At 37.8% G+C, this 26,391-nt stretch overlaps 1 protein-coding gene across 1 annotated transcript in view; it reads right to left on the minus strand.

The window, feature by feature from the left end:
* SLC28A3 (solute carrier family 28 member 3) overlaps positions 1-26,391 on the minus strand; it is a 57,189-nt gene that overhangs the window by 14,394 nt on the left and 16,404 nt on the right. The window contains exons 3-10 of the mRNA XM_074532699.1: positions 23,606-24,106; positions 15,901-16,005; positions 11,893-11,975; positions 9,317-9,408; positions 7,743-7,932; positions 5,822-5,966; positions 4,387-4,500; positions 2,936-3,013 (exon numbers count right to left, since the gene is read on the minus strand). Coding sequence (XP_074388800.1) covers positions 2,936-3,013; positions 4,387-4,500; positions 5,822-5,966; positions 7,743-7,932; positions 9,317-9,408; positions 11,893-11,975; positions 15,901-16,005; positions 23,606-23,662 — 864 coding nt within the window. The 5' untranslated portion in view covers positions 23,663-24,106. The remainder of the gene's footprint in view (positions 1-2,935; positions 3,014-4,386; positions 4,501-5,821; positions 5,967-7,742; positions 7,933-9,316; positions 9,409-11,892; positions 11,976-15,900; positions 16,006-23,605; positions 24,107-26,391) is intronic.

The raw sequence follows: 26,391 nt of genomic DNA on the forward strand, positions 1-26,391 counted from the left end.
GTGGGGAATCATTCTGGAAGGGTTTCAAGTAATGGATCGACCATATTCCATCCAGAAAGCAGCAATTGTGATTTACCCTGTAATACAACTCCTGTTCAAATGCGAATATAAACCCTCAGTATCCTCAGTTACCAGTGCACAGGGCCTGCAGTCATTTTCCCACAACCACGAACACTAGGAAGTTTTCATGTGTGCTCACTAATGACATAATGCATTATAAATAAAATCAAGTAACAGAATGGAAAACAACAAACCACTTTGTTAGTTCAGATCTTTTCCATACATAGAGTCTGTGTGTTTCTAGAGGAGAGTTGGTCCTATAAACAATTTTGATAAACATTTAGAAACTCAATTTTGATGATCAGAGCCTTTCACTGAAAGGACAGAGTGCAATTAACCAATACTGTTGTGCTGGTCAACAAGTTAATATAGTGCTGCTTTCTCTGGCTTGGTTCCTTGAACCTTTTTCAATTCTGCAGGGACAGTTTGCCATGCAGTAACAGCACACAGTTTAGTGTAGTAAAATTAGTATCTTTCTCCCCTGCCTTTTCTTTTGTTATTACCATACAGAGGAGGAAGTTAAAATTGTTGGCTGCTCTTAACTCCCCTCCTATTTGTGGCTTGATGTTTAACTTTTTCCCTATTTTCCCTTAAAGAAGTTCCTATTGAAGTTTAAGAAATATCCTGCTTTTTTATACACTCCTAAATTTTGACCTTGAAAGCAAAGCTTTTCTCAGGAAACCATAGTTCTCCTCGTGTAAAAAAGAAGCTAGAAATTTAACAGAAGCCTAATTTCTTTCTTGCTCAAAGCAAACTTTGTCTTTTGTAGTCAACAGGATAGAAGACTTAGTACTAAAAGGTCTTTTCCATTTACTTAAGTACTTGGAAGTGCTTATTTATGTGGGCAAGTGGATATTTTTTCAGAACTCTGAAACTCTGCATCTGCCTGCGCAAATACATATTTAAAATAAAACTGGTTTATGCATGCAAATATGTGCATTTTTGTCTAACTAGTGCTTCCAGAACCATGTGCTCAAAGACACTCTGGGACTGATCAGAACATATGCACAACTGGGATGTGTCCACTCTGGTAACGTGTCCACTTCACCTGGCAGAAAACTGATGCGTCCCTGCATATTGCTGAGGATGCAGTATGGATACAACTGGACTCTGACAGACATATCCTGTCCCTCATCTAATCCCTGAGGAGCTAAGCATTGTCTTATGGACGATGCTTTGAAATATCTTGGGGCGAGATTCGAAGAGCTCATCACTACGTGCAAACCCATAAAATATCTGAAAGACACAAAAAAGCACTTTGGACCAACTAAATGTCTAAATAAATAACAAGTGTTTCAAGAGAAAACAGGCTGCTATCACCGTTTTTGGAAGAGGGAATTCCCTGTATAGAGAGGAAGGAGATAGAGCACATTTTGATATTGCTGTACACTTGTCTGCAATTCCATATACCATATTTATATTTCATTTACTATACATATATTCTTATATACATGCAACTCTGGAAACCAACTGGTTTTCTTGTTTTTCAATATAAGAATAATCTACTTGTTATGGAAACAAGGTCTAGAAATTCCATGGTTTTGCTGGCTTGAACCATAGGATAAGACTGATATATATTTTCCTACACAGAAGAAAACTTTTGTCTGTCTAGTCCCTAGTTATGGCTTTAGTACACAAAGTATTTTGCATTATCAGTGAGTACTAAGAACCACCTTGAAAAGATCATATTCATAAAGCATTGCCAAAAACCATGAGAAAAATTACAGGGGGGCGGAGGGGGAAGGGGGAGGCAGGAATTAAATCATTTCATCCCTAAAACATGTAGTAGAGAAACAAATATTTAAGCACTCAAATAAGTAAAATAAATACCTCCCAAAGTAAAGGTAGGAACACCTGGAAAGTGAAACAAAAGGTACAAAAGAACTGCTCTTAAAATATAATTCATATTTATTGATAAAATGCCTAAATATTTTTCCCTTCTAAAATGTCCTGACTGTTCTTAGTAGCAAGCTATTTTACAGATGGCGCCTTCTCTCTCAGGTAATGAAAGAGCGAAGTTTGCAGAGCATCTAGGTTGGAATATCACCACAAGAAAAAAATAAGAAAAGGCATGTAAGCCCATGGTCAGATATCTGAAATATCAAAAGAATGATCTCAAAGTAAGTCCTAATACATTTCTCATATTTGTTTGATGTTTCTTTATTTGTTATTTGGGTTGGTTTGGGTTTCCTTTTGCTTTGTATGTTCTTGATTCCAGCCTAAGCAGGCATAGTGACATGAACTTCTGAGAGCAAAACCAGGAAAGATGCTAGAGCAGATTACAGAGCACAGAGCAGATAAACTGTATTCCAGCTATTTCCCAATAAGGTCTCTTAAGAGAGAGATGGGAAATTCCTCTGTGATCTTAGTAATATCATGTAATTCTTCCCGCTTATGCAGCTTCCAGCTCTTCCCCCAGGCATGAATAAATACACGTCTGGCCTCTCCACTTCTTCAGGGGAAAGTCTGTGAAGCAGTGGTCTGTACAGCACTCAAGGGTGCAACAGTGTGGCATAGCAGAGCACTTTTAGTCATGGAGAGATGGAGAAGATAGGCAGGAGGTAGTATTTCTGTCAGTGGCCAGGAACAAGCCTTTCAAACTATTCCTTGTAGAAAAATATGCTGAAGTTCTGTATACATGCAATATATGTTGTTATAATTTGACTAAATAAGTGCAATCTAACTCAGTGTTTGGCAGTGAATGAAAGTGTTCCCAAATTTTCTATTCAGAGTATCACATAATAAGGAATAGTTTACCTGTTGATTTCTCAGGTGACTACATAGGTATCACAAGCCACACAATTTATTTCCCAGCTATACTGTTCCTCTTACCATTGTTTATCTGCCACTTAAGAGTGTATAGCAACCATCTTACCTTAAAAGCAAAGAAATGATCCGTGTATTTGTCACCAAACACAAACTTGGCACCTGCATCAGAGTACTCCAGGAAAGTCTGGGGACAGAAGGCAAAGTAAATTAGCCATAAGCTCTGGGTACCTGCCAAAACCATACAAAGTACTGCTAGTTGTCTTGCAGAAATATGGTGAGGTCCCAGAAGCTTGAGCTCTGATTTGTAGGGGTCCAAGCCTTGCTGACTTTATTTGGCTGAACTGAGGGTATCTGCTCTGTCTTGTTGAGTACCCGACACAATAGATGCCATAAACTGTACTGAAAAAAAATTCACTTTTTAATTCCAATACTGTGGTGCACTTCTATGCTCCATCTGATGCAAATAAGTACAATTAATTATATAGCTTACAATGGAGATTTGACAGCTGAAGTAATGTGTTTTGAAAGGTGTAGCTAAGAGTAGCCTGAAGGAATCTTCTAGTTCAAATTCTGAATTTTTTTACTTCGGAGGAAAATATATGCATTACTGATGCAGTTTAAAATGGAGTTAAAATACAGTTTATAATAGCTACAGTAATTAGTTCAGACAGGATAGACTGTAAGACTTGAAAACATGAAGCTATCAAAAGGTGGCACCAGACCTGCTTCACTCAGAGACTGAGAACCTGGTGACAAAACCCAGATGATTCCCACTGCCTGTAGATTAGACAGACATCAGATCTGTGCCTTTGCTCCTGCACAGAGACAATACATTCTGCTCTGTCTGGTTTTACATGTCCTTAATTACCTGTGAAGAACAGCTGTGAGAATAGTATCCCTGAGGCGAAAAGTCTGAAAGTCCTTCAGAATAAATGTCTCTGATGTATATTTTGGATATTGCTTATTCACTACCTTGCAGTAACTCACTTTTTAAAAACTTTGTGTCTGCAGGGCTGCCTGGGAATGGATTCTGTCCAGTTTCCAGAGACCCCTTCCAGCATGCAGATTTGGATTTTGCCACCTGTATATAGCTGAATTAATTTTCTTATATGTCATGAGGACTATGAAATGTCTCTGATGACAGAAATGTTGCTGCTCTGAAGATTATTAGGGTTGTGCCCTGAATCCCAAGGCTTTTCAGCATATTGTGTTTATTGCAAGGATGATTTGGAGTTGTGCAATTTCTAAGAGTTCCTATGAGTGCCTTGACACAACCGAAATTTGTGTTTCAAGAGTGGCAATTTATAACTTCAGCCCAATGATGGTAAAGCCATTAATAAATGGTATTACTCTGACCATTGCATTAACTGAACAAAAAAAAAAAAAAAGAGAAGAAGATTGAACTCAGGAAGTCAATAATCTTTCTGAGAATCCAGTTTTTCTCAAGAGAAGAAAAAATCAAGGGACAAATGGATCCTTGAACAGCCTGTTAATATTATGTAAGACTCTCAAGACAAAATTATATTAAACAAGCAAGGATTTTGCTCAATAACTTACCTGGATCTGAATGCCTACCCAGTTAAGTACATCAAAACCCACTTTGGTCCTCAGAATAAGAAGCCCAAGAATAAACTGCATTCCTATTCCTGAAAATACTGGTCTCCAAGCAACCTAGATAGACAGAAAAATAAAGAAACTGCTTGTTATTTAAATAAATAATAGTTTACTTTGAATGTTTGTTTAAATAATGTATGGGGGTAGCCTGACTATACAGCAGAATGGGAGCAGCTGCCAAAACAGGTGGTAGGGGACTTGAATCTTCACATATCTGGACAGAGCATAAGGAGATTTTGTTACAGGGTTTGTCCTTGGGTAATTTCAACTCTGCTTATGTCCCCTAGCTTTAAAGACTTTTGATACTTGAGAACGGCTCAGTTTTATGTTGTGATCCATCTTATAAAGGCAGTCATAGGAGAAACTGTGGCTGCTTATGATGAGTTCCTCTTCGCTACACTGATGATTCCTGTTCTGCTGCCTCAGAAAACATCTTTGTTTTGTGAAAATTGAATCAAATCACTTACAAAACAAAGAGTTACGATGGCATTGTCTAGTTTAATCAGATCATATTTGAATAACACAAACCAATTAGTTGCAATGAGGGCTCATGGGAGAGCACAAAACATTTCGAGTATGAGTTTCACCTCAGTTGGGGACAGCAGCAGTTGCAAAGGATATGGCAAGTTCAATCGTCCTTGTTGAGAGGACTTCACCTGTTAAGAAAGTCTCAGCATTGATGGAAGTCATGATAAGTATTGGGAAAACTTGGTGACCTGGACAATGTATGCATGACTAATGAAAGAATGCAGAGGTATATGAGGCATGCAAACAGGAGTAAAAGCTGAAGTGGTAATTGTGATGACTGAACGAAGCCCTTTGTAATACCACAGCAAAACAGAGTGGACATTTCTCATGGAAAATTAAAATGAATGGCATTTTTGAGCCTATGGGAGTGGATGAGCAAAAAGTGAGGACATCAGCTTAGCCCCAGCTGCTGAATTTGCCATGGAAAACAAGCTTGTGAGGGGCTAAGAGCTATATAAGTCTATCATATCTCTAGTTCCAGGCAATTTGTACTGATGTGATAACAATGTCCTCAAATAAGTGACTGTGATGTGCTGAGGACTGTGGTGAGGCTCCTGTGGGTGAAAGCATGGAGAAGTTTCCAGTTTGAACTGTATCAGAGCTGGAACAGAAGGTGGACAGCAGGTTCCCCAATAGTGAGACAGGTGTTGGTACAGCCCCATACATGGTCCTCAACAGCAAAATTACTTTCCTCAGAAATTAAACACAGTGCTTGGTCTCAGGCAAGGCTATATTCTTACTTTCCCACATTCTGTTACTCTTACTAGACTTGGTGCTAGGGTAGGAGAATAGCTTTTTAGACACAGAATAAAAAAAATCCCAAAAGGTGCATCATGGAATAAATACTCACTTGGGTTGGATATTTGGAAAAGATAAGCATCAGGATGACGTACATCACAAGCCCACCAAAAGAGATTAACTGACGGGATCCTTGTTTTGTTGTGTCAAAGATGAGCCAGCAGATGATCATTATAATAAGAGCTGAACACAACACCCTAGGAAATAAAAAGCATCACGATATCCTGAAGAAGATGTTTGGGATAATAATTTTCCTTCCCATACCCAGAACATATCACTTGGTGGCATCTGGAAGAAATGTCCTCCAAGACAAAGTATGGAGGAAACCCAAAAAAACCATGAGTGACTCTAGTCTGAGTGGTATTTCTATTAAATGAAATGTGATATCTTCCTTTCTCACTTTTTCTTTCCTTTCCCTTCATTTTCTTTGTTGAATCATTAGTTCTGGGCAAGAGAAGCTGTGGTATTTATAATTGCGCTGTGCTGTTTAGCTGGTGTGCCTATGAAACACACTCCACTGAGGAGCAGGCTATAAACAGCTCATTTCTTTGTAACCATTTGTAGTCTGTTCAGCTATCTCAAAAACAATGAGACAGGTATTTCTGTGTTTCAGTGTTTCTATGGTTACCACTATCAGAACCACATTAAGCTTATTTATTGAAGGTAATTATTGTAACAGTCTGGAAGGCAGCACAATACATCATCCCTATACAGAGAGGAAGCACTGTCCCAAGCCTTTAACACTAGTTTTGTCTAAGAGTAAGGTTTCACTGATTTTGGTGGTACCTAGATACATAAGTTTGATCTTTAGATGGGGATTAAAAACATTGCAAGCAAATTCCTCAAAATGGCTTGGTCATTGCAAGGCTGAGTAACCCTTCCTACACCTGAGAGACTTTCTCTCTGTTGGAAGAAAACAGTTAAGCACCTAACCTGTGATATATACAATTTAAAGACTGCAGCCCAGGTAATACAGTACTCACTGCCCCCATTTGTTCCATCTGTTCCTCAGGGCTCTCCTGTTCCTTTTGCTCTTTCTCCCAGAGAGGCTGCCAGATCATCTAATGGAAATGCCTCTCTGTGACTGCTCTCTAATATGGCTGCTGAGCAGAAGGATCACAATCTTTAAAACACCTTTCTTAGCAAAGCCATTTCTAAACCTGAAGAACAATATAGGACATTATCCTGAACTGAGAATGACTCCTCCTTAAAACTCTTTCTTTCTCAGCTAGTAGGTGACCAAGCTGAAATAGAGGGTAGCTGGCCAATTCTGTTTTCCTTTTTAATGATATTTCATATGTTTTCTTTTGGTCTATGAGACTCCTTTTTCTCCTTATTTTGCCAGGGATAACTTCAAGATCCCCGGTTACTGCTCAGGAATACTTGAAATAAGTGTCTGACAGGTTTAATTATCTACTATATATCTACCAGATGAATGTCTACTATCCCAAAGGATATGTAAGGTCATACAACCGTATTATGACATTAAATCTGGCTGGCATGTTTTGATTCCTGAAGGTCAAGTAAAAATTTCTAGGGGGATATGTGGAAAAAGTGTCTAGATAATAGACTCTAATCTTTAGCAGTTTGTAAATGTTAGAATTAAGGTTCATATGAACCTAACAGCTCTGTGAACAGTGAAGAACTTTCTGGTTTTCATAATGAATGCAAAAGGCTGCAACACACATGAACTTTTGTGAACATATTCTCATTCAACCACAAACTTTTCCCACCTCAATTTGTGGTATTTCTCCTATGCTTTCTGCCAAGACTTTTGATCCCTAGCTACTGCATTGAAATCCTGAAGGTGTTTCTGATATTTCCTGGTAAATACTGAATTATTCTGTGATTTTTATGAGATACGTGTGATTTACCCATCTCCCTCTTATGGGGAAGTAAGCTGACATAAAATCATAGGGGTAACCTGACTAGTGCATTGTCCTTCTACATAATAGAAAGTAATTATTATTTACCATTTCAGCCAAAACCACTGTTTTTTCAGATATTGGTCTCCAGGGGAAAAGAATGCAGCAATTCTGTCTTCATACTTAGCTATAAAAAAATCCCAGCAGATGAAGAAGATGGCTAGGACAGTGACGACAAAGAGTGGCAAAGCTCTCTGAAAATTCAAAGCGCAGGCTGCAATAACTACTGCCAAGTATGCTGTCACAGAAACAAGAACATATATGTCAGTTGGGTTGGTCTTTTTTAAAACAGGATCAAATTTTAAATTTATAAGAGGTGATCAAAGTCAGGCCTATATTTACCTTTTTGGTGCTTTTCTGGCTTTCAACCTAAATACTGAAAAATTTTTTGCATAGTTTTGCTACTTATGATATGCTCATTGATATGAAAGGTGGCTTGCATTCTGTCAAAGCAGATTATATGTTTTTGCCAAGGTAAGTTCCTATGAAGCATGTTAATCACTCAGAAAAGTGAAACCCATCTACAAGAACTTTTTCCTGTGTAAAAGTTATGAATTAGGAGCATGAGTCATGCTCTTTTTTTTCAAAAGAGGATGAGTTTATCCAATAAAACTTGAAACAAACACTATAAACATATGTCATTTGACTGATTTGATGACCTCAAGTAATTGTGAAGCTTAAAAGTAACTTATTTCATAAAGTATCTATGAAATTATTTATTTGACAGGTTCACTGCGCTGCAGCTAAATGCTGGCCAAAAAATATCCGTTCTTGTAAAGAATGATTGGATTTTATCTGTGGCAAATAAAGAGGAAGGACTACTGATTTTTGTAGTGCAAGTTGGTTTTTATGGAATTAATGAAATCCTGACATATTCTTAGAAGTCACTCACTTTCTGGAGCCAGAATAAGTCTGTTCTATGATAAAGCAAGACAAGATTAGTTATGAGGGCAGGATACTCAACATGCAAACAACATTTTATAACCACCTCCTGGTGTACTCATGGACATATTTAAAGCGTCTGTGTTCTCAGTATTCAAGTAGGAAGACCTCAAAAACAAACTTGGTGAAGTAGAAGGAAACAAAACAACCTACAGGCTAATTAGGAAAGGGAGAAAGAAGAATATCTGAATGATTTTGCAGTGCATACTGTCATAAGTACATTTACTCCAGAAAAAAATTGCAGTGAATATGGAGTGATATGGGTGAGCAAAGAAAGCTTTCATTTTCAGCCTGATGACTTAAGTTCAGTCCTATTTGGTGCCTGACAGTTTTTAAAGTGATTTCATGATCTTGGGCAAGTTACTGAAACTGTAATTTTGGAGTCAGCTGGTAATGGAGTGGACCCAAAGTCTGAGCTATGCTGCTATCACAACTGTAATTGCTAGTCAGACTTTAAACATGCTGGAGAAGCAGTTTAGCAAGATTTGTGTCTTTGTCGTTTGAGAATGAGTGGAGGTTTTGCAATCTGGAATTTTCACTGTGACTAAATTCTTAACTACTTTGAAACACATCGTTAAAGAGAGTCAAGAGTTTTTATGCTGGACAAAGACAGTGCAGCCTATAATCTCATACAGGTAAATAAATAAGGCATCAGCAATCCTGGGGGTAATATACTGTACCTGTTATTAAAATTCCGTAGACCACATAATGAATTCTGGTTTTATGTTTCTTGCAAAATTCACAGACTTCATCATACCTTTTTTCTACTTGCCTAGGAAAAAAATCCCAAAATAATAGACATGTAAGCTTTAGCAGAAGAAAATTGTATAAATTGGTCAAAATTTCTCCACTGAAGTTCACTGAATTTGGAGAGGATTATATTTGGATCTCAAAGTGCCAAATATAAAGTTCCTTTTGAGAGAGACTTCTATGGGTTGATGTCGGACAGGTGAAAAAGAAAATATGGCAGATATCTAATGGGACAATCTGTCATCAACATACTGGGCCAAAGTCAGCAGGCCAGTTCTGCTACCCTCTGAAGTGCAGCTCTTCTGTGAAGAGATCTGTTAATAGGGTTGGTGCAAACTGAGTGTGTAGTTATAAGATTCAGTGTCCGTTACTAGAGCCACAAAATCTGTTAATACAGCCTGCCCAGCATTATGATGTGGAATAGTGGTATTACTGTAACTGTGAAGGCCTAAGGCTGCATTTGTGTGTGAGCAAAATTACCAATACCTATCTAAAACCTTACTACAGCATGCATAGATGTCTCTGTACCTTTTAAAATTTGGTTGTTATTGCACTAAATTTTCATCTCATCTCATGGAAGTTAAAATGATTTATTATATTTGAATGTCATGCTCTAGTATCAGTTCTTCCAATGATAACATATTTCACTTCCTTTGTTTTCCTCACTAAAGGTAACAGCATGATTTCATGAAGGAGGTCGAAATTTAGGGAAATAGCAGTTAAACGAGTTAATTCAACAGAGGTTTCCAATGCTAAATATGCTGGTAATGTGGACTTATATTAATTACAGAAGCAGTGGCTAAAAAAACACCTTCGTATTGTGCAAGCTGGAAAAAATTACAGCTATGTCTCTCATCTCAGAGGCACTGCTTTAGAGAGGCACATCTCTGAAGCAGTCTCTTGCATTCCCAGTCCATAAAGGCAATGTCATATTTAGAGATTCTAATTATCTGGACTGTACGTGTTAGGAAAATAAATGCAGCTGGAGTTAGATGCACACTGAAATCCAACATGAATACTCTTATTTTCTGCACTCAAAACCCTCAATTAATGTAAAATAAATTTGAGAGAAACAAGAAATATTAATTTAAATTATATCAGTACACTGAAGAACAGAGCAGGAGCACACACCTTCACAAGTACAGAGAGTAATAGGTTCTCGGAGAAATCCTGATTGCTTTTGATGCTTCAATTTCAGTTCTGGGAATTCCTGTAGCTTCACAAATCAGAGCACTTTTTTTTCTAACTTGTAAGAACATTTGGTTATCTACCCAATCTCAGCAGAAAGATTAGATACAACAGGAAAAGGAAAAAGGAGAAATGAGTGACAAATAGATGAAAAAGGCAGCTACTTTATCAAATTTATGGTTCCATCACCCAAGAAAAGGGAAAAAAATACTGTTACTGCTACTTATGAGCCCTTTGGGATTTAAAATTCTTACTTTCAGATTACATTTTTTTGTAATTTCTTCTTTTATCTACCATCTCTCTCTCTCCTTTTTACTTTATTAATTTAGGCTTTTATGACTTTGGTACCACAATATCTTAAAATATTTAAGCACAAAAGTCATGTTCTGAAAAGTAGCAGAAAAAATATGTTCCTCATGAAATTTGGCTAATTTACTAAGGAAACATTCTTTTCTAAAAGCCTGATCCTATAGGCTTGAAATATAACTGAAGATGTTGAAAAAACAGATCTCACTTTAGCACATTAATGTAAAATATTTATATATGTCAAAACTATTCTTGCTTGCATTTTGTAACTCAGAAATAAATTTTCTGTTGTGCATGCACTTAAGTGAATGCTAAAACCTTGCACTTGCAGTGAATCTGTGTTATCAACAGACTGATCTTTCAAAAGGGCCATGTCTTAGACTGCAGGCTATTCAGTACTATCTGTTGAAAGAAATCAGTGACACACATGAACATTTAATATGATTTTAAGTATTGTGTATTAACTTTTTTAATGCCTTAAAACAGGGTTTACATCTTTCACAAAAGTACCTAATCCTTAAGTAAAATGTGGATGTGTGCTTTCACTCTGTGATCACTTGAAAGTAGAGCAAACACAAAGCAAAACTTTTGTTCCATTAAAATGGCTTTCTTCACAGCTGTTCTGTTCCTACTTTGTGCTGGAGCAAATGGCTATGCAGATGAAAGACACTAGTGAATCTTCAACTTCCTGAAAGAGACCACTCTTTAAGACCTCTGTGTAAAAGACACTGCTCTAGAAATATTGGAAAAGAAGTTATTGTACAAGAAATATTGCTCCCTTAATTTGCCAGGCTTTAAAAGTTCCACAATCACAGATGTCATTTGTAAGGTAAAATAATTTTAAACAAGCTGTGTTTCTGTATTACAAAAATTGCTAGGTAATACAAAGGTCTGTGTAGCATAGGGGCATGGCAGTGATATTTAGAGTTGTCACTCCAGAAGCATAAACACTGGCAGCTTTTTGGTTAGGCCAGGATGGAGTGGAAGACGTAATCAGCCAAAAACACATTACCCTTTCAGGCGTGGTTGCTCATCATCCATGGAGGCATGTTTGTTTTCATGCAGATCACTCTCAATATTGATGTATTCATCCCCCTGGAAAGCAGATCAGTGTCGAGGTTGTCAGAAGGGTTTATACTTCTTAGGTAAGGTGCAAAAAACCATCCCCATTGGCAGCTAGCTGAAGCAACCTCTAGAATTTCCTGCGTCCACTGCATTCATGGCTCCAGCACTCCCACAGCCACCAAATCTGTGAGCAGTGTTTAGACCAGCTGAGGAGTTTCCCAAGCCATCCATACCATTTTTCAAAAGGGAAACAAAGGAGGGACAAATACCAGCATTACTCAGCATTGAAGAGGGCAGGGCCTCATAGCTGGAGGCCCTGTACTGTTTATAGGTTGAAAAGGGCAAGCTGTGAATTATCCAGCTTGCTCAGCACCTCCTAGACACCCCCAGGTTTTGTTGCTTGTCTCTTTGCAGAACTTGAATATGATGGAACTTTTGTATATGGAGACTGGTTAAACTGAGCAATGCTCAGTGTTTTAAAAATTTAACTAAGCTGAGATTATTATTCTTAAGAAAAATTGTTGCCCGAGTCCACATAATCATGGCACTGTTAAAGCTTTTGTATGACTACAGGCTGCCCTGCACCCTGTCTGGGCACTTGAGGGCCAGGAGGGGCACAGCCCCGAAGCTGCTCAGCACACCTGTGGGGGCAGTCATGCCCACGCTGCACCTCGTCCCCCGTCTCACTCCGGTGAGGCACAAGGATGGAGCTTGTCCCCTGGCTACTTACCTCCATGCTCATGGTGGGGCCTGCAGAGTGGCCAGGGCCTGGGGCAGGCTCCCATTGTGTTCAAAGACAGCAGCGTACCTGCATGTGGCACTCACGCCTCTCCCTTTGAGCACCGTGACCCGCTGAGCGGCCTGGAAAGTCTGGCCATGACCAGGGTGATGACAGTCCTGGCCTGGCCTGGCACACATGTCCTACCCTCTTCACAAGAGGGGCCCACAGCACTCAGCGACTTCTGGAGCAGTGACAATCTGCAGGTCAGTTTACCTTTTGTTATTTTGTCACTTTAGTTTACAGTAAGTCAATTCTCTAGTCTGTTGTGGAAAGCAAGGCCCTCCACAGACCTTGCCCTGGCCCCTGCATTCTGGCTGTCTGTCCTGCTGCAGGTGCTGCCAGAAGCCCTGGAAAACTCTCAGTTAGTTGCCAGGGAGAGACTTGAACCACAGAGTCATGGAATGGCCTGGGTTAGAAGGGACTTTAAAGATCATTTAAGATCAGAGTCCCATGGGCAGGGACACCCCACACTACACCAAGTTTCTCAAAGCCCCAGCCAATTTGACTTTGAACACCTTCAGGGGCATCTACAACTTCTCTGGGCAAATTATTCTGGATCTCATTCACCCTCACAGCAAAAAATTTCTTCCTGATATCTGATCTAGACCTACCCTTTTTCCATTTAAATCCAGTCCCTCATGTACTATGACTACATGCCCCTATAAAGAGTTCCTCTTCCTTATTTTTTGTGAGCTCCCTGTATGTGCTAAAAGACCACAGTGGGACCCTGGAACTTCTCTTCTCCCAGCTGAACAGCCATATTTCTCTCAGCCTGTCAAGTATCTTCAGGCTTTAATGATCTCAAAGGCAGAACCTAACACAAGGTGAGACCAGGGGAATATATACATGGATGCTGCTGTTTGTTCTACTAGGGAAAGCTCAGCAAAAGACCAGCAGGAGTCTGTTGGTCCTCTTGTCTGCAGTTTTTGCAGAGTGCTATGGAACTGCACTGCAACATATGACTGCATCTTCACTAAACTCAGTTTCTTTGGCTCTTTGGTCTTGACTGTGAAATAAAACAAACCTGAAAAATGCCTACTGAGTTACTTTTGGTAACTGGCAGTACTCTTCTCAATGGATGTACAAGGTAGGCTTCTTATCTGAGGGACATTGAGTGGTGATAATATGTAAATATTCCTGAGACTAAATTTGGAATATATTGCATACCAGTGCTTCTCACAAGTTTTTTAAACCTACATTATAAAATCCAGAGAGTCCAAGCCCTCTCTCTGGGTGGAAGCGCCATGCTTTCACATTCGCAGGCAGCTACACTCCCTTTGGCACTGTGTTGACTCTCCTGGTCACGGCTTGACGCTCATGTCCTACAGATATTGCTTTCAACCCCACCATCATTCCCACTGCCACCACTTCTTGCACTGCCTAGGCCAGGTCATGCTCTTCTATCTCTTTTCCCCATGCCACAACATACTCCCTGTGCCTGGGTCACCCACAGCCTGAATTCTGACTCTCTGAATTTCTGAAATATATGGTTTGTTTTGAGAATATAAGCTATTTTTTCTTTTGAAAATACAAATACAAAAGCATCAATCTACATCTTTTCACATTGTTCACAATGTATTTAATATGTTTAGAATACTACTATGTCACTCTTGTCACAAATGCTTTCCTACAATGACATTAAAATGTGAGAAAATCTGAAATCAAAGACAACTTTGTGTGAAAGCTGTCATTTGCAAACACAAAAGGAAATTGGAGAATGGATGCAAACCCCTTTTATTTTTTTCATGGCCAAACATGATACCAGGTCTGGCTCATGCAGAGTGTTGGCCCTTGCTGAGAGTTACCTAAGGGCTATGTGGAGCATGCAAACTTCTGCAAGCAAAGGGAGACACTGCTAAGTCCATACTGTAAAGACTGTCAAAATAAATTTTTATGCCTCTGTCACAGTGTACCGGAGAAATTGCTGGTGCAAATATACACATCTCTGATACTCTTGCACCAAGTAGTGGTAGAACGTTTTCAGATTAACTTTTTCAGTGGGAAATTGGTTTCTCTGATAAAAATAAAGCTTTCATAGATGTCAGTACTTTTCTCCAATTTTCTACAGTTTCAATCAGTTCTGAAAGTCCTTTTTGAGTTATTTTTGTTGGGGTTTTTTTTTTTGTTTTGTTTTAACAATTTCCTTTTCCCCAACTTTTTTGAAGTTGAAGGTATAGACACCATCTACCACCATTCTCTCCTAGGATCTCAGCTTCTAATCTAGTTTCCAGGAGTGCTTATCTGGACAGTCTAAGTGATTATTTCCATCACTGTATATCTGAAATTAATTCAACTCTGAGAGCAGAGTCATTACTTTGCTCCATGCCTTTGTTGCCTCTGTTCATATTCAAGAAAACAATAGAAGATAGAAATGAGTACCCACTGCATCAAGTATTTCTTATATGCTGCTTTGAGGACCATTACCAAACTTGGCAAGTAGATATGATTACAACAGAATAGAATTTTAGAGTAGCAAGTTATTTCTGGAGTGAGGATGTGAAAATATTAATACCTAACAACGGTATTTACCTGTGGATTTTTTTAACTTGACTCCCATGTTTTCACAGTGGGATACTCAGTATATGGGCTTAAACATACACACAGTCAAAAGAAGTCAAAATAAATATGTTTATTATTACAATAATCTGCATTGTGCTCTCTTCCTCTCTGGTCAGTTTTACACAGGACCTATTTCTTCAAGTTTGTGTTTGTCTGAAATTTTCCCTATTTAGGATGTTTATTTAATAATACAATATTAATTTATTATTAGATATTTAGTAATATGACTTCTTTATCTGACTGAAGGGTTTATCTCTAAAACCAATGATTACAGATTCTCTTTTTTCACCTTCTTATGAGAAAATGGGGCAACTCTGGGGCAACTCCTAATCCAATCTTCTCCTTGATTACCATTTCTGGTGCCTCTTTTGTATTGTGTATGAAGCCATTATAATATTGGAGTACATTTTTTCTGAACCCTACACAAGCACTTTTTTTTCTTTAATGTATTTTTTGAGAATAGAACTTGCCTGTCTGTTTATACATTTTAAATTATATTCAGATTTTGTTAGAATATCTGCCTTGGATATACTAATACATTGCCGACATTAACTTTGAAGTTTACTAATTTTCATTAGGTTATTTGGAAGAAAGAAAAAAAAAGAAAAAACATACCTGATTAATATGCACTGTTCCCTTATTTTGTGAATTCTTGATTGTCTGTGAATTGTCTCCAAGGCCTTTCAGATTTGTATCATCCACACCATCATCACTGTCATTCTAGGACCAGAAATTACATTGGTTCAAATAAGAAGCTGAAAGCCTTTCTTGTGTACAATAAGAGCTGATTTATAATCTGAGGCCTGGGCTACCATGGAAGCAAGTGAGTGGGTGACAGGAAATGGCCTCAAGCTGCACCATGAGAGATTTAAGTTAGATATTGGGAAAAATTTCTTCACTGAAAGGGTGGTCAGGCATTGCAACACAGGCTGCCCAGGGAAGTGATAGATTCATGCCTGGAGCATTCCAAAAACCTGTAGATGTGGGACTTTGGGGACATGGTTAATTGGTGAACATGGTGGTACTAGATTAATGGTTGAATTCAATGATCTTACAGGTCTTCTAGTATCTAAATCATTCTACAATTCTCTGTGCTACTTTACCACAACAGGGAACCCAAAACTTGGTGTGCAAAGCTTGGCAGTTCAAGTCCCTGCGCTACTGCACAAAGGTGCCTTGGCCATGAATGGTGCTCAACTAGTGAATCTGCTTTTATCTTGACTAAAGTCACATGTCTCCCACAGTGAATTGTCCTGCCCATTTCCTCAGGACTGGTTCAACAAGTTCATAAAATTCCAAGCCTTCTCCTCACCAAGGGCAAAATGGACTATTTGGGGCCTTCCCCAATTTAGTTAGTACCTTTGCTCCAGTATTTGTGCTCTTTACACAGATGGAATAAATGTGAACGTGTACTTATATTACTCAAAGAATAAAACACTCAGGGCATCTTTAAAGAGAGGAGTTAGCTTTATCACATTAATCCTCTGAGTTTTACCTTTTATCAGAGAGATGATGACAGCCATAACCAGCCCAATTAATTTTAATTTTTAAAATAAATCCTGAATCTCCATTTTCTTGTTTCTTAATGTTTTGAAGGATAAATTAACTCTTTTTAATGGTCTGAGAACATCTGGTTTTGTAAGAAAGCTGGCTAAACAAAACTTCAGATAACTTACATCTGCAATTGTTGTGAATGTTTTGTATTTCAGTGGTTTCTTATGGCAGCAGTTACAGTATGATAATTTCACTGGACTTTATTGCATGAAGTATCTCATTATTTACATGGTAATAAACTCAGTAAATTAGTATTCACAATTAAAACAATCACTTCCACATGAACAATACAAAATAACCTGAATCATAGTAAATTCATAAAAACTTCTAAAGACAGAAATAAGCAGTACTACTAGAAATAAATTGAATTTTGCCTTTTTGCAGAAACATGCCCTTAGAAGCAACTAGAACAATGCTTACTAACACTTTTCCTTAAAGATACTTTGCCGCTAAACGTCACAAAAAAAAATCAATTTCAGTCAAAGTGTTTTTGTAACTTTTTGTGTCTCAGAGAAGAGAGAACCAAGAGAGGTTTTTTATTCAAGTGTTGTGACCTTGATACATTAGTTTCCTCACTTCTAGGTGAAGACTATCTTTTCTTTGGCTTGAGAGACACTTCTGTTTCAGAAACACTTGTCACTTGTTTGCCTGCTAACCATACTATCAGAGGGGTTTGTTATAGCTGCCCCTGCAGCCAGCAACAAACAGAACGACTGAACACTCCATGCAATTTAAAAAAAAGTCACAAGAAGCAAAGATTAACTGTAGCATCGAGATATACGAAAAATACTACAGAGGACAGCAATGCAAAATCAAAGTGCAAAGTGTTCTGTAATTCACATAGACCCACCCTCACACACTCCCAAGAATGCTGTCTTTCAAGAGTTCTATACTTGTTGCTGAGGTAGAAAAAGCAGAGATTTCCTGGATTTTTTTCAGTAAATCTGTGAAAAATAATAATTATGCAAATTGCTGTTCATGAAATACACAAGTAAAGGATAATCTATATTGGAAGACACCTCTAGAAGTCACTTTGGCGAACCCACTGCTCAAGTGCAATAATTACATAAGAAGTTTCATTTATAGAATAATTAAAATATATGAATGTATGAGTAATGTAACAAAACCATTAAGAGCATCACACAATTGCTGGAGCTCAGTAGCCCACGCTGCAGATTGATAGAATTGTGTCTTTCTCTGTGAATTTTAAAAGTTGCTATTTCAATTGATTATATCACATTTCTGGATTATTACTGATTCAGTAGAAACTGGTTAATTACTATTGATAACACATTTACTCTAGTAAGATTTCTGTTGACAAGAATAGTCTTTGAATGAGTTCCATGAAGCTGAGTAGTTTCCTTATTTCACAGGTGATTTTTTAAGAACTGTGTCTTCATTCTCCCCTTTATAGAATTTTTTGTTTTGTTTGGTGAAAACATTTTATTTAACCCTACTATTAAAAAAATCTATTCTTAATTTCTAATAAGAACAGAAATATTCAAGTGACAAATAAAATTACCTATTCCCCTTTCCTGCTTACTTAGTATCTGAGGTACTGAAGGAACGCCTCAACAAAATATTGGTCTGTGCTTATCACCTATTGTTGCCGATTGCTGTAGGTAAGCTGCTCAGCACAGGCAGAAAAGTTCTACCTCATTTACTCAGTATCCTTTTCAACTCCCTGTAAATGTCTGGAGAACAAAATAGCGCAAGAGAAACTGGGAGTTCAGGCCTTAGGAACTATAGTTAGCACAATCCTGTTATGAGCACAGGCCAGTACAGCAGCGTGTGAATTCACTTCTGAACCTACTCAACCTCCAGGTGACATGAGAGAGCAGGAAGTTCACAGAGAAGCCTCAGAAAATTCTCTTTGCTTTAGTGCACAGTTGAAAGATTACAGAATTGGCCCATCTATTTTGAACGCTTGTAATATGACAACTGTTTTGAAACCTTGTTTCTGCTTTCACAAACTGCTTTACTTTAGAAGCTTGGATTCCCCTCTTGTAAAATACTTGATTAAATGACAAGGACATAGCTGTGTCAACTGCTATGCTCTTTCAATATTTGTTTAGTTCCCTCTTGACGAGCTGTTAATTCACCTACATTCACAACTACATTCATTCACCTAATTGCACAACTACATTCATTGATATTCCCTGCCATCTCCTCCTTGATTTTGAAGTAGGATGGATTTTGCAAAGGGCTGTGAACTTCTATCGTGTTTTTAACAATAGTAGACACTCTGGAGTAGATGGTGTTATGTTAGCTCGTGCTAGTGAGGGAGGAAAATAGGATGGCCAACATGACATTGAGGCAGCTGCTTAAACTGTTTATGATTTAAGGGTGGGTTCTTAGGTTATGTTGGAGATTAGAATCAAGATACTCAAGGAACTGACTGGAAAACAGATGCTTCAAAAGAAAATAGTTCAAGTTATAATGTCGGGTTCTGCTGCATCTCAAGAGATTTTTTATTGTATTTGCCCAGCAGAAGCAAAGCCATCTAGTTTACAGTTTAAAACTTGCTTTTCTTTAAATATTCAGCTACCCTGAACACCATTCATCTAGGTTTTCCCTAATGTACTATCTTTTGTTAGCCAGTGCCATGATTCTGGATTTTAAATGCATTTTATATATTGAGGAAGGATTTATTTAAATTAATAATCACAGCACTCATAAATACCTGGCAAATTATAAAACTCAGTCTACAAGGCAGGAAGGATTATCCATGTACTAAACTACAGCAAACGAGTTGCATAAACAACAGATAAGGTAAAGATTCTGCCAGATATAAATTTAGCAGGCTACATTGTTGTGGGCTGTTTTGAAAAGGACTGTAAATAGAACTCCCCACCTCTGAGTACATTTTTGTTTCCTTAAAAAAATTTAGGTTTTCAGGGTAGGATAGTTGGCTATTATCCTGAAATGTAGGGGCTTTTTTAACAACAAAAAAAAAAAAATTAAAAAAGTATGGCTTTGGAAATCAAGTTTTGAAAATGTGGGAAAGGATTACATAATTTCCTGTCTGGATCTGGTTAAATAATGCGGTGCAATGCCACCTTCATTTCTATGGGTAAACATGATAGGGATGCTCATGAATATAAGTTCTGAATAACATCTGTAGTCTTAATTAACCAACCACACAAGAGTATCTAGGAAACGGTGAAAAATAGCAATAAACAGAAATGTACTTTTTAGGATATGCTTTAAACTTGTTCGAATGAAATGGATGCATGCCTTATGGCAATACAAATGCCCTATGCACTGTGAGCAAGGGACAGAATATTAAAGGGGATCCTTCCTCAAGTCAACTTCTTAAAGAGTGCCAAGTCAATTTCTTAAGAGTGTTTCTGTACCTTATACAGAAACAGGTACAGGCTGTTTAATGCACTAGGGATAGGAGGCCAGTGAACAATAAATATTTATTAGCTGTTATCTTCCCTTTGCTCTGTATTTATGTTTTCCCCTGTGTTGCTTTTAATTGTAGGGCAGTTTATTCATCCCACCAACTGTTCCTTTTTAAGATGCAGCTTTTATAACTCTTTATGGAGTAAGTGTGACTTGATGTTTTATGTTATCAGAGATCTGAATCATCAGAACTGATTAGATAAAAGTTTTGCCTCTTTAATGAGGGCTAAAGACAAGCTAGGTAAGTCCAACCTCAGTTTTAGGGTTATTTTTAGTGATACAGTTTTGGAGCAGGAAGCTGTGGGCACCTGTAGTGGTCCTCCAGCCAGTCAGTGCCATGTATGAGAGGTGGACTGAACCACCCTGAAGGCAAGAGACACAGCAGCATTTCCACACATTATGTATGACATTATTGTAGCTATAGATACACAATCTGTTACGCTGGTACACTGACGCTTGGCAGGAACGATTTTCTGAATTGAGGATAATGATTGATCGAAGTTCCTGAAATTACACAACATTTTTAAGATGTAAAAAAATTAACAACCTGAATTATAAACAGTGCAGCAATCTATAGATTGTACCTATGAGGCAGCATCCAGAGCAGGCAACTTTAGCATGTAGGTCTTAACTACTGCATTGGATTTTATTAAGTTAAATACTTTATTACTGAAGGGTAGGAACATGGTAGGGAAAACTGGCAGTATGGGTAAAGAAAGCTATGTATCTTCTTAAAACGCATAGAAAAAGCTCACCCATTGTATTACACCAAGATGGCTGTGGGTAATTGAGATATTCCTAATATCAAAAAGAGAGGGACAAAGAGGGAAACTGCAGAGGTGTACGTTTGGGATTTATCGTCTGTTGTCTTTTGATACCACTTTGAGCTGTTAATAAGGAGGAATGTTGCTTTTGAGTCTCCCAGGTACTGGCATTATCACAAAGTAACAATGCAGGATCCGCAATTTCAACATTATGCTCAAGCGGGAACTGCATAGTGCACAAAAGAAGTAGCTGGTATTTTGCAGAACCAGGCAATTTTAAAAATGCAATTAATGGTATTAATGTAACTTCATGCTGCATGGATGCAATCCTGTCTGAAAGTTAACATTTGTTAAATGAGGGTGTACCACACTACCATTGAAAATGGTGATGCAGTGAAAATCCTACCACAGTACAAATGGATGTGTGTGTTTACATATCAATAGCAGCCGAGATTTTGAGAAGAGCTCATAGTTATCGCTCTTTGACCATTTGTGCAAATCAAAAAGCAGACTACTCTATATTGCAACTTCATCCCTTAAGCATCCCTTTTCAACAGAAAGAACAGTGCTTCTCGTTCTTGACTTAATAAAGGTCTGATATGTGATCCTTAATCGATCATTTTTTAGCTTTGAGCTGCTTTGTATTGCATTCAGAACTGTTTTACTAACTTAAGTCTACTTTACAAATCGCCTAACTCGGATTTACTTGTCTGTTACTTTATCACTATGTGCATTAATCATTAAGTGGTTCAGGTGTATCTGAAGGTACCTATGGATACTTAAAATGGTACCTACACAGATACTTAAAATTGTTTAAATTACACCTTTTCCAGAACACTTTTTTATTTTGTGGTTTAGGTAAGATACTCATGGCTTAATACATAAAGACCCATTTATTTTGGAGGAATTAAATGTTCACTCTTTGTGCAAGGAAAGCTTAAACACAAGAAGTAGTGGGACGTGATGAGACTGTTCAGTTTTTAGGTAGTTCACAGTGGCTTTTACTGTGATTTGTTTATATACAGAACTTTACCTATTTCCCTCTGTGTCTTATTTTTTCTAGGGAGTGACTTACATATTAAAACAGAGATAAGACAGTGTAGAAGTAAATAAAAACGGCCCAGGTAAGGTAGCTGCGTAAGGCAGAGGGTTAACCCGGGTTACTATACTGTGCTACACAGATATCTGAGGAAAAAGATGATTTTCAGCTTATGCCATTTAAGAGAGTTCAACACCGAGCTTTTGCAGCTAGGGACTTCTCCTTTTTGAGTTTGTAAGTACAGATTTAGGAAGCGGACGACACTAGTTTAGTCACGTATTTTGTGTGAAAACACAGGATAAAACCTCTTATCTCGCTCACTTGAACTGACGGAGACTCAAGTTCAAATTTCTTATCCATCTGCTCCAAAGAACAGATGAGTTGAGAGCGCTCTGATTACTCAGGAGAAAGGCCTAATCCTGGACTATCATGTTTTAAGAGTTAATTCTCTTGCCTACATTCTGTAAATATTCCTTGACAGGCTTCTCTGTACGAATAGCGCAATAAATAAATATACAGAGCAGCTGAATGTCGGTGATGTTATGTAATAGTCCACATGCTTAGCATCTGCAAAGCCCCTTCTGTGTTATTTGGATAGCGCCGGCAGATACCCACATCAGCAACACACTTCCTGCTAGCTGAGATCAGGAGCAGCGTAAGGATCGGAGACTGCAAAGGAGAGCAAGGAGCTGCTTTGTTCATATAGCCCTCTTCAGAGTATTTCACAGCCACTGTCTCTCCCCGACTTATTCTACTTTCAGCAAAAAGTACAGAGAGCCAGCCCGGCTGCGGGTTCGCAAGTTTTTGTTTGTGTCTGCTCTAATTCCAGTGAAAGCACAGGGATGCTGGGCACCGGGAAACAATAAATAAATACCTTTGGTGGTTTTTGTTGGTTTTTTTTTTTTTTTTTTTTTTGTGGTATTTGTTTGTTTGCGGGGGCTTGTGCTTCCGCTTATGAAATCTGCCTTTTTTAAACGCCTGTTAATATTACTTTATGCCTAGAAAATGCAAAAATCATCTGGGTGGGCTCCTTCTCTTTGCGCTCTTCTCGAGAGCAGAAGACAATTGTGAATACTTCATGCATGGAAGAATGCTATGCCCCACTATGTTACATTATTACTTTATAATTTTTCTCATATTATTGAAATACATTGCTTTGATGAGTTATGTGTCTGCTGCATAAAGCTGACCTTCTCTTCAACAGAACTGTAAATGACCTATCCTCAGAAAAAATCAGCAACTGATAGAGTAGATGGGAGCCAGCTGAGAGATCCACCAGCCTATGAAATGTTACCAAGTCAGGACACTTTTCAAAGCTAGCTGTATACCACTGAGGAGAGCGTATTCCTGAATAAGTCAATTGTGTTCCGGTTTTTTTTTTTTTTTTTTCACAAAAGCCGAGTACTTTGGCAGGGTATCAGCACGCAGAATGTTGTAAAATACCTGCAGGCAGAGCGCAGAAAATGCTTTTTCTTTGTTCGGGGTTTGAATTCAACATTGCTCAATGATTTTAACTCTTTCCTCTTCCCCAGAAAGCAAAGGAAACCAAACTTACCTGGAAGGCCAAATTGTGCACTCCTGGGTGATCACGGTTGGTCTCCGTCAGCTCCATGTGCCTGGTATGGAGTTTTTGGGTGAACGTTGGAATAGTGGAAGCTATTTGCAGCACAGGACAAAATCAGCCAGGACCTGGTTAATCCATCTACAGGACCAGTACTACTTAAAGTCAAGTTAGCTGGAGGCGTTCTCAGGTTACCCTTACTCCCACTTAGCTCCACCTTCTCCCTCTGCTAGTGCAGCCCCTTTAGGCCGGCGTGGAAAACGGCCTTCAGAGACAAGAATGGAGGACACCTGCAGGCCTAAAAAACATAGTTTACACAGGCAAATGTGTGTACTTATATGACTTCTGTCTTTCCTCACTTGTGTGGGATGAAAACGTCCATGTACAGATTTTGAGAGGCCAACGAATTTTTGTCCTTTTTTAACAGGTACTCTCAAGCCATTATTTTTGTGCCATTATGGTAGCTTTATTTTTCAGAGTAGCTGGGGACTTCACCTAGCAGGAGAAAAAAACGAGAATGTGAATAACACTCAAAGCTCCTACAAGTCTGGTAAAGCCACGCTCAGTTGGCATCTTGTATTTCATTGCGCAGTCTTTTGATTATCTGTCCACACATTACTCCCCTTTAACTGAAGAGTATTTATGATACTTTTCAGGCTTGCTATTTGCAGTATTGAAAATAGGTGCTCTTAAAACTATCAATTGGACCTCTTACCCATGTTTTTTGTTGACTATGGACTTTGTGTATACAGCTTGTTCTGTGTAAGTCCTGAAAACACTAGCACTATTACAGACACCAATGTCAGACAGGATTTGTGTGGATAAAAATTTTGCCATTAAGAACAGCAAAAATGACAGTGTTCTGTTTCTTGGAAATATAGCAGAGTATATTTACGAATTCATTAGCTGCCTACATTCAGAACTTTTTACATGCAGATGGAAAATGTCATGAGTTATGTCTCACCTTGTGAAAAGCAAAAAACTGTGCCCTGTTTTACGTAAAAACCAGAACGGATTGGCATGATTGAATATATCATTCAAAATAATGAACAATTACATGAAAAATAAAATGATGCATCTTTCTGAGTAATCTTCCAACTGTTTTACAGTATTTTAAATCATACTGTTGGCAATATGTGCTTTCTGAATATTGTAACTATTGCTCAAATAGGAGGACTAGCTGGGGTTTTTTTGGCCAGGAGTGCATGGCTTTTAATGATTTTTAGGCTTGCAGTGTTCAGAATATTTTTGGAGACCCAGGTTTTGAAATCAACTTGTTTATTGGTAATTGTATTTGCCCTGTGAGTAGAGGACATTTTTTGACTAATTACTTCTTTCTGCACAATAATCTTCAGCAAGAAATAACTGCAAATATCTTTAACAAGTTTTTATACAATTGCCTGCTGATTTCTGCATACCTCAGCTGCTTTTTCCCTTCCTTTTTTCCTTCTCTTCCCCCCCCCTCCAAGTTTGAACATGCTTTTACCACAAGAAGGTAGAGGAAACAATGTAATGAATAATTTTAAAATCCAGTCTATGCAATCTTAAAATCTGTCATCTACATTTGCATGGAGGGAAGAAAGTTCTACCACCCTAACTATTACAAGACAGTTCCTTGTCCCCATTAGATAACCCATTAGATAATTTTTAAAACAGTTTTCCTCATTTAAAAAAAAAATCTCAGAATAACACTGATTCAATAATTTCAGCATGGTTTCCTCCTTTGAATTTTATTTTTTGTTAGAAAATTCACAGCATATTTAAAACAAAAATACCCACACCTCCAAGAAAAATCCTGAACTCACTATAAAAACTATGAAATATTGTTATTTTTTGGTGGACAGAGGACCATGCATTTAAAGAAAATTAGATAACTCACTGATATTTTTTTACATGATCAGTCAGAATTATATTTAATGTTTGATTTACATTAAACCCTTCCTGTTCCTGGTTAGTTTAAATACTTACTTGAAGATATGGGTTTTTATATATCAAGATATGTTACATGTCTGAGGAATATTGCATGTCACCATTTCAACTGATAACCAGCCTGGACATCTGTTTTCCTCTTATGTGATTCTTTTGGCTGTGAGAAAGCATTAAAGACACGCATTGTTAATTTTTAGTGTGTTTTTACAAGAATGGATTAGTTGCTAGGCTGAAACAAATATGAATTGCCAAAATTCTATGGACAAATAGCAGAGGAAAATAAAATTACAATAATCTTAGTGTTGTTTCCAAAGAACAGTGATAAGAAACTTAATGTTCCATCCCACTATTTCTGCATAAAGTCTGGAATCTCTTTGTCTTATTTAGAGGAAGACCAATCAAAAGGCCTAGTTGTCTCACTGAATTTCACATATATATATGAGATTTATATTTTTCCTAATGTGAAAAATACATGGAGGAAGTTTATTTTCATTTGAAGGAATAATTTTCCTGGGTGCTTCTTACTTCCATTTTTAATGGTAGAAGTTTATGAATTTATTGAAAGAATGCTGCTTTTTCAGTTGGCAGGCCTGAGAAATTAGGGAAGAAAAGCATTCTATTGTATTAAAACAACAATCTGGAAAACCAGAAACTACTTTTCATATACAGACTAAAGAAAATTTAATGTTAATGTGTTGGGTATTTTTACAATAGAGCTGACACAGCAAACTACTGTTATTTCATCATACCTATGACCAAAATGTAGAAAATGAATGAACTTTTGTAATTAATGTTTTTAAAAAATCTTTGAATATAACAAGCTATTTTCTTGAATCCTTTCCTCAAAACAT

This window comes from Zonotrichia albicollis, chromosome Z (assembly GCF_047830755.1).
Source record: "Zonotrichia albicollis isolate bZonAlb1 chromosome Z, bZonAlb1.hap1, whole genome shotgun sequence".
NCBI classification, from domain to species: domain Eukaryota; kingdom Metazoa; phylum Chordata; class Aves; order Passeriformes; family Passerellidae; genus Zonotrichia; species Zonotrichia albicollis.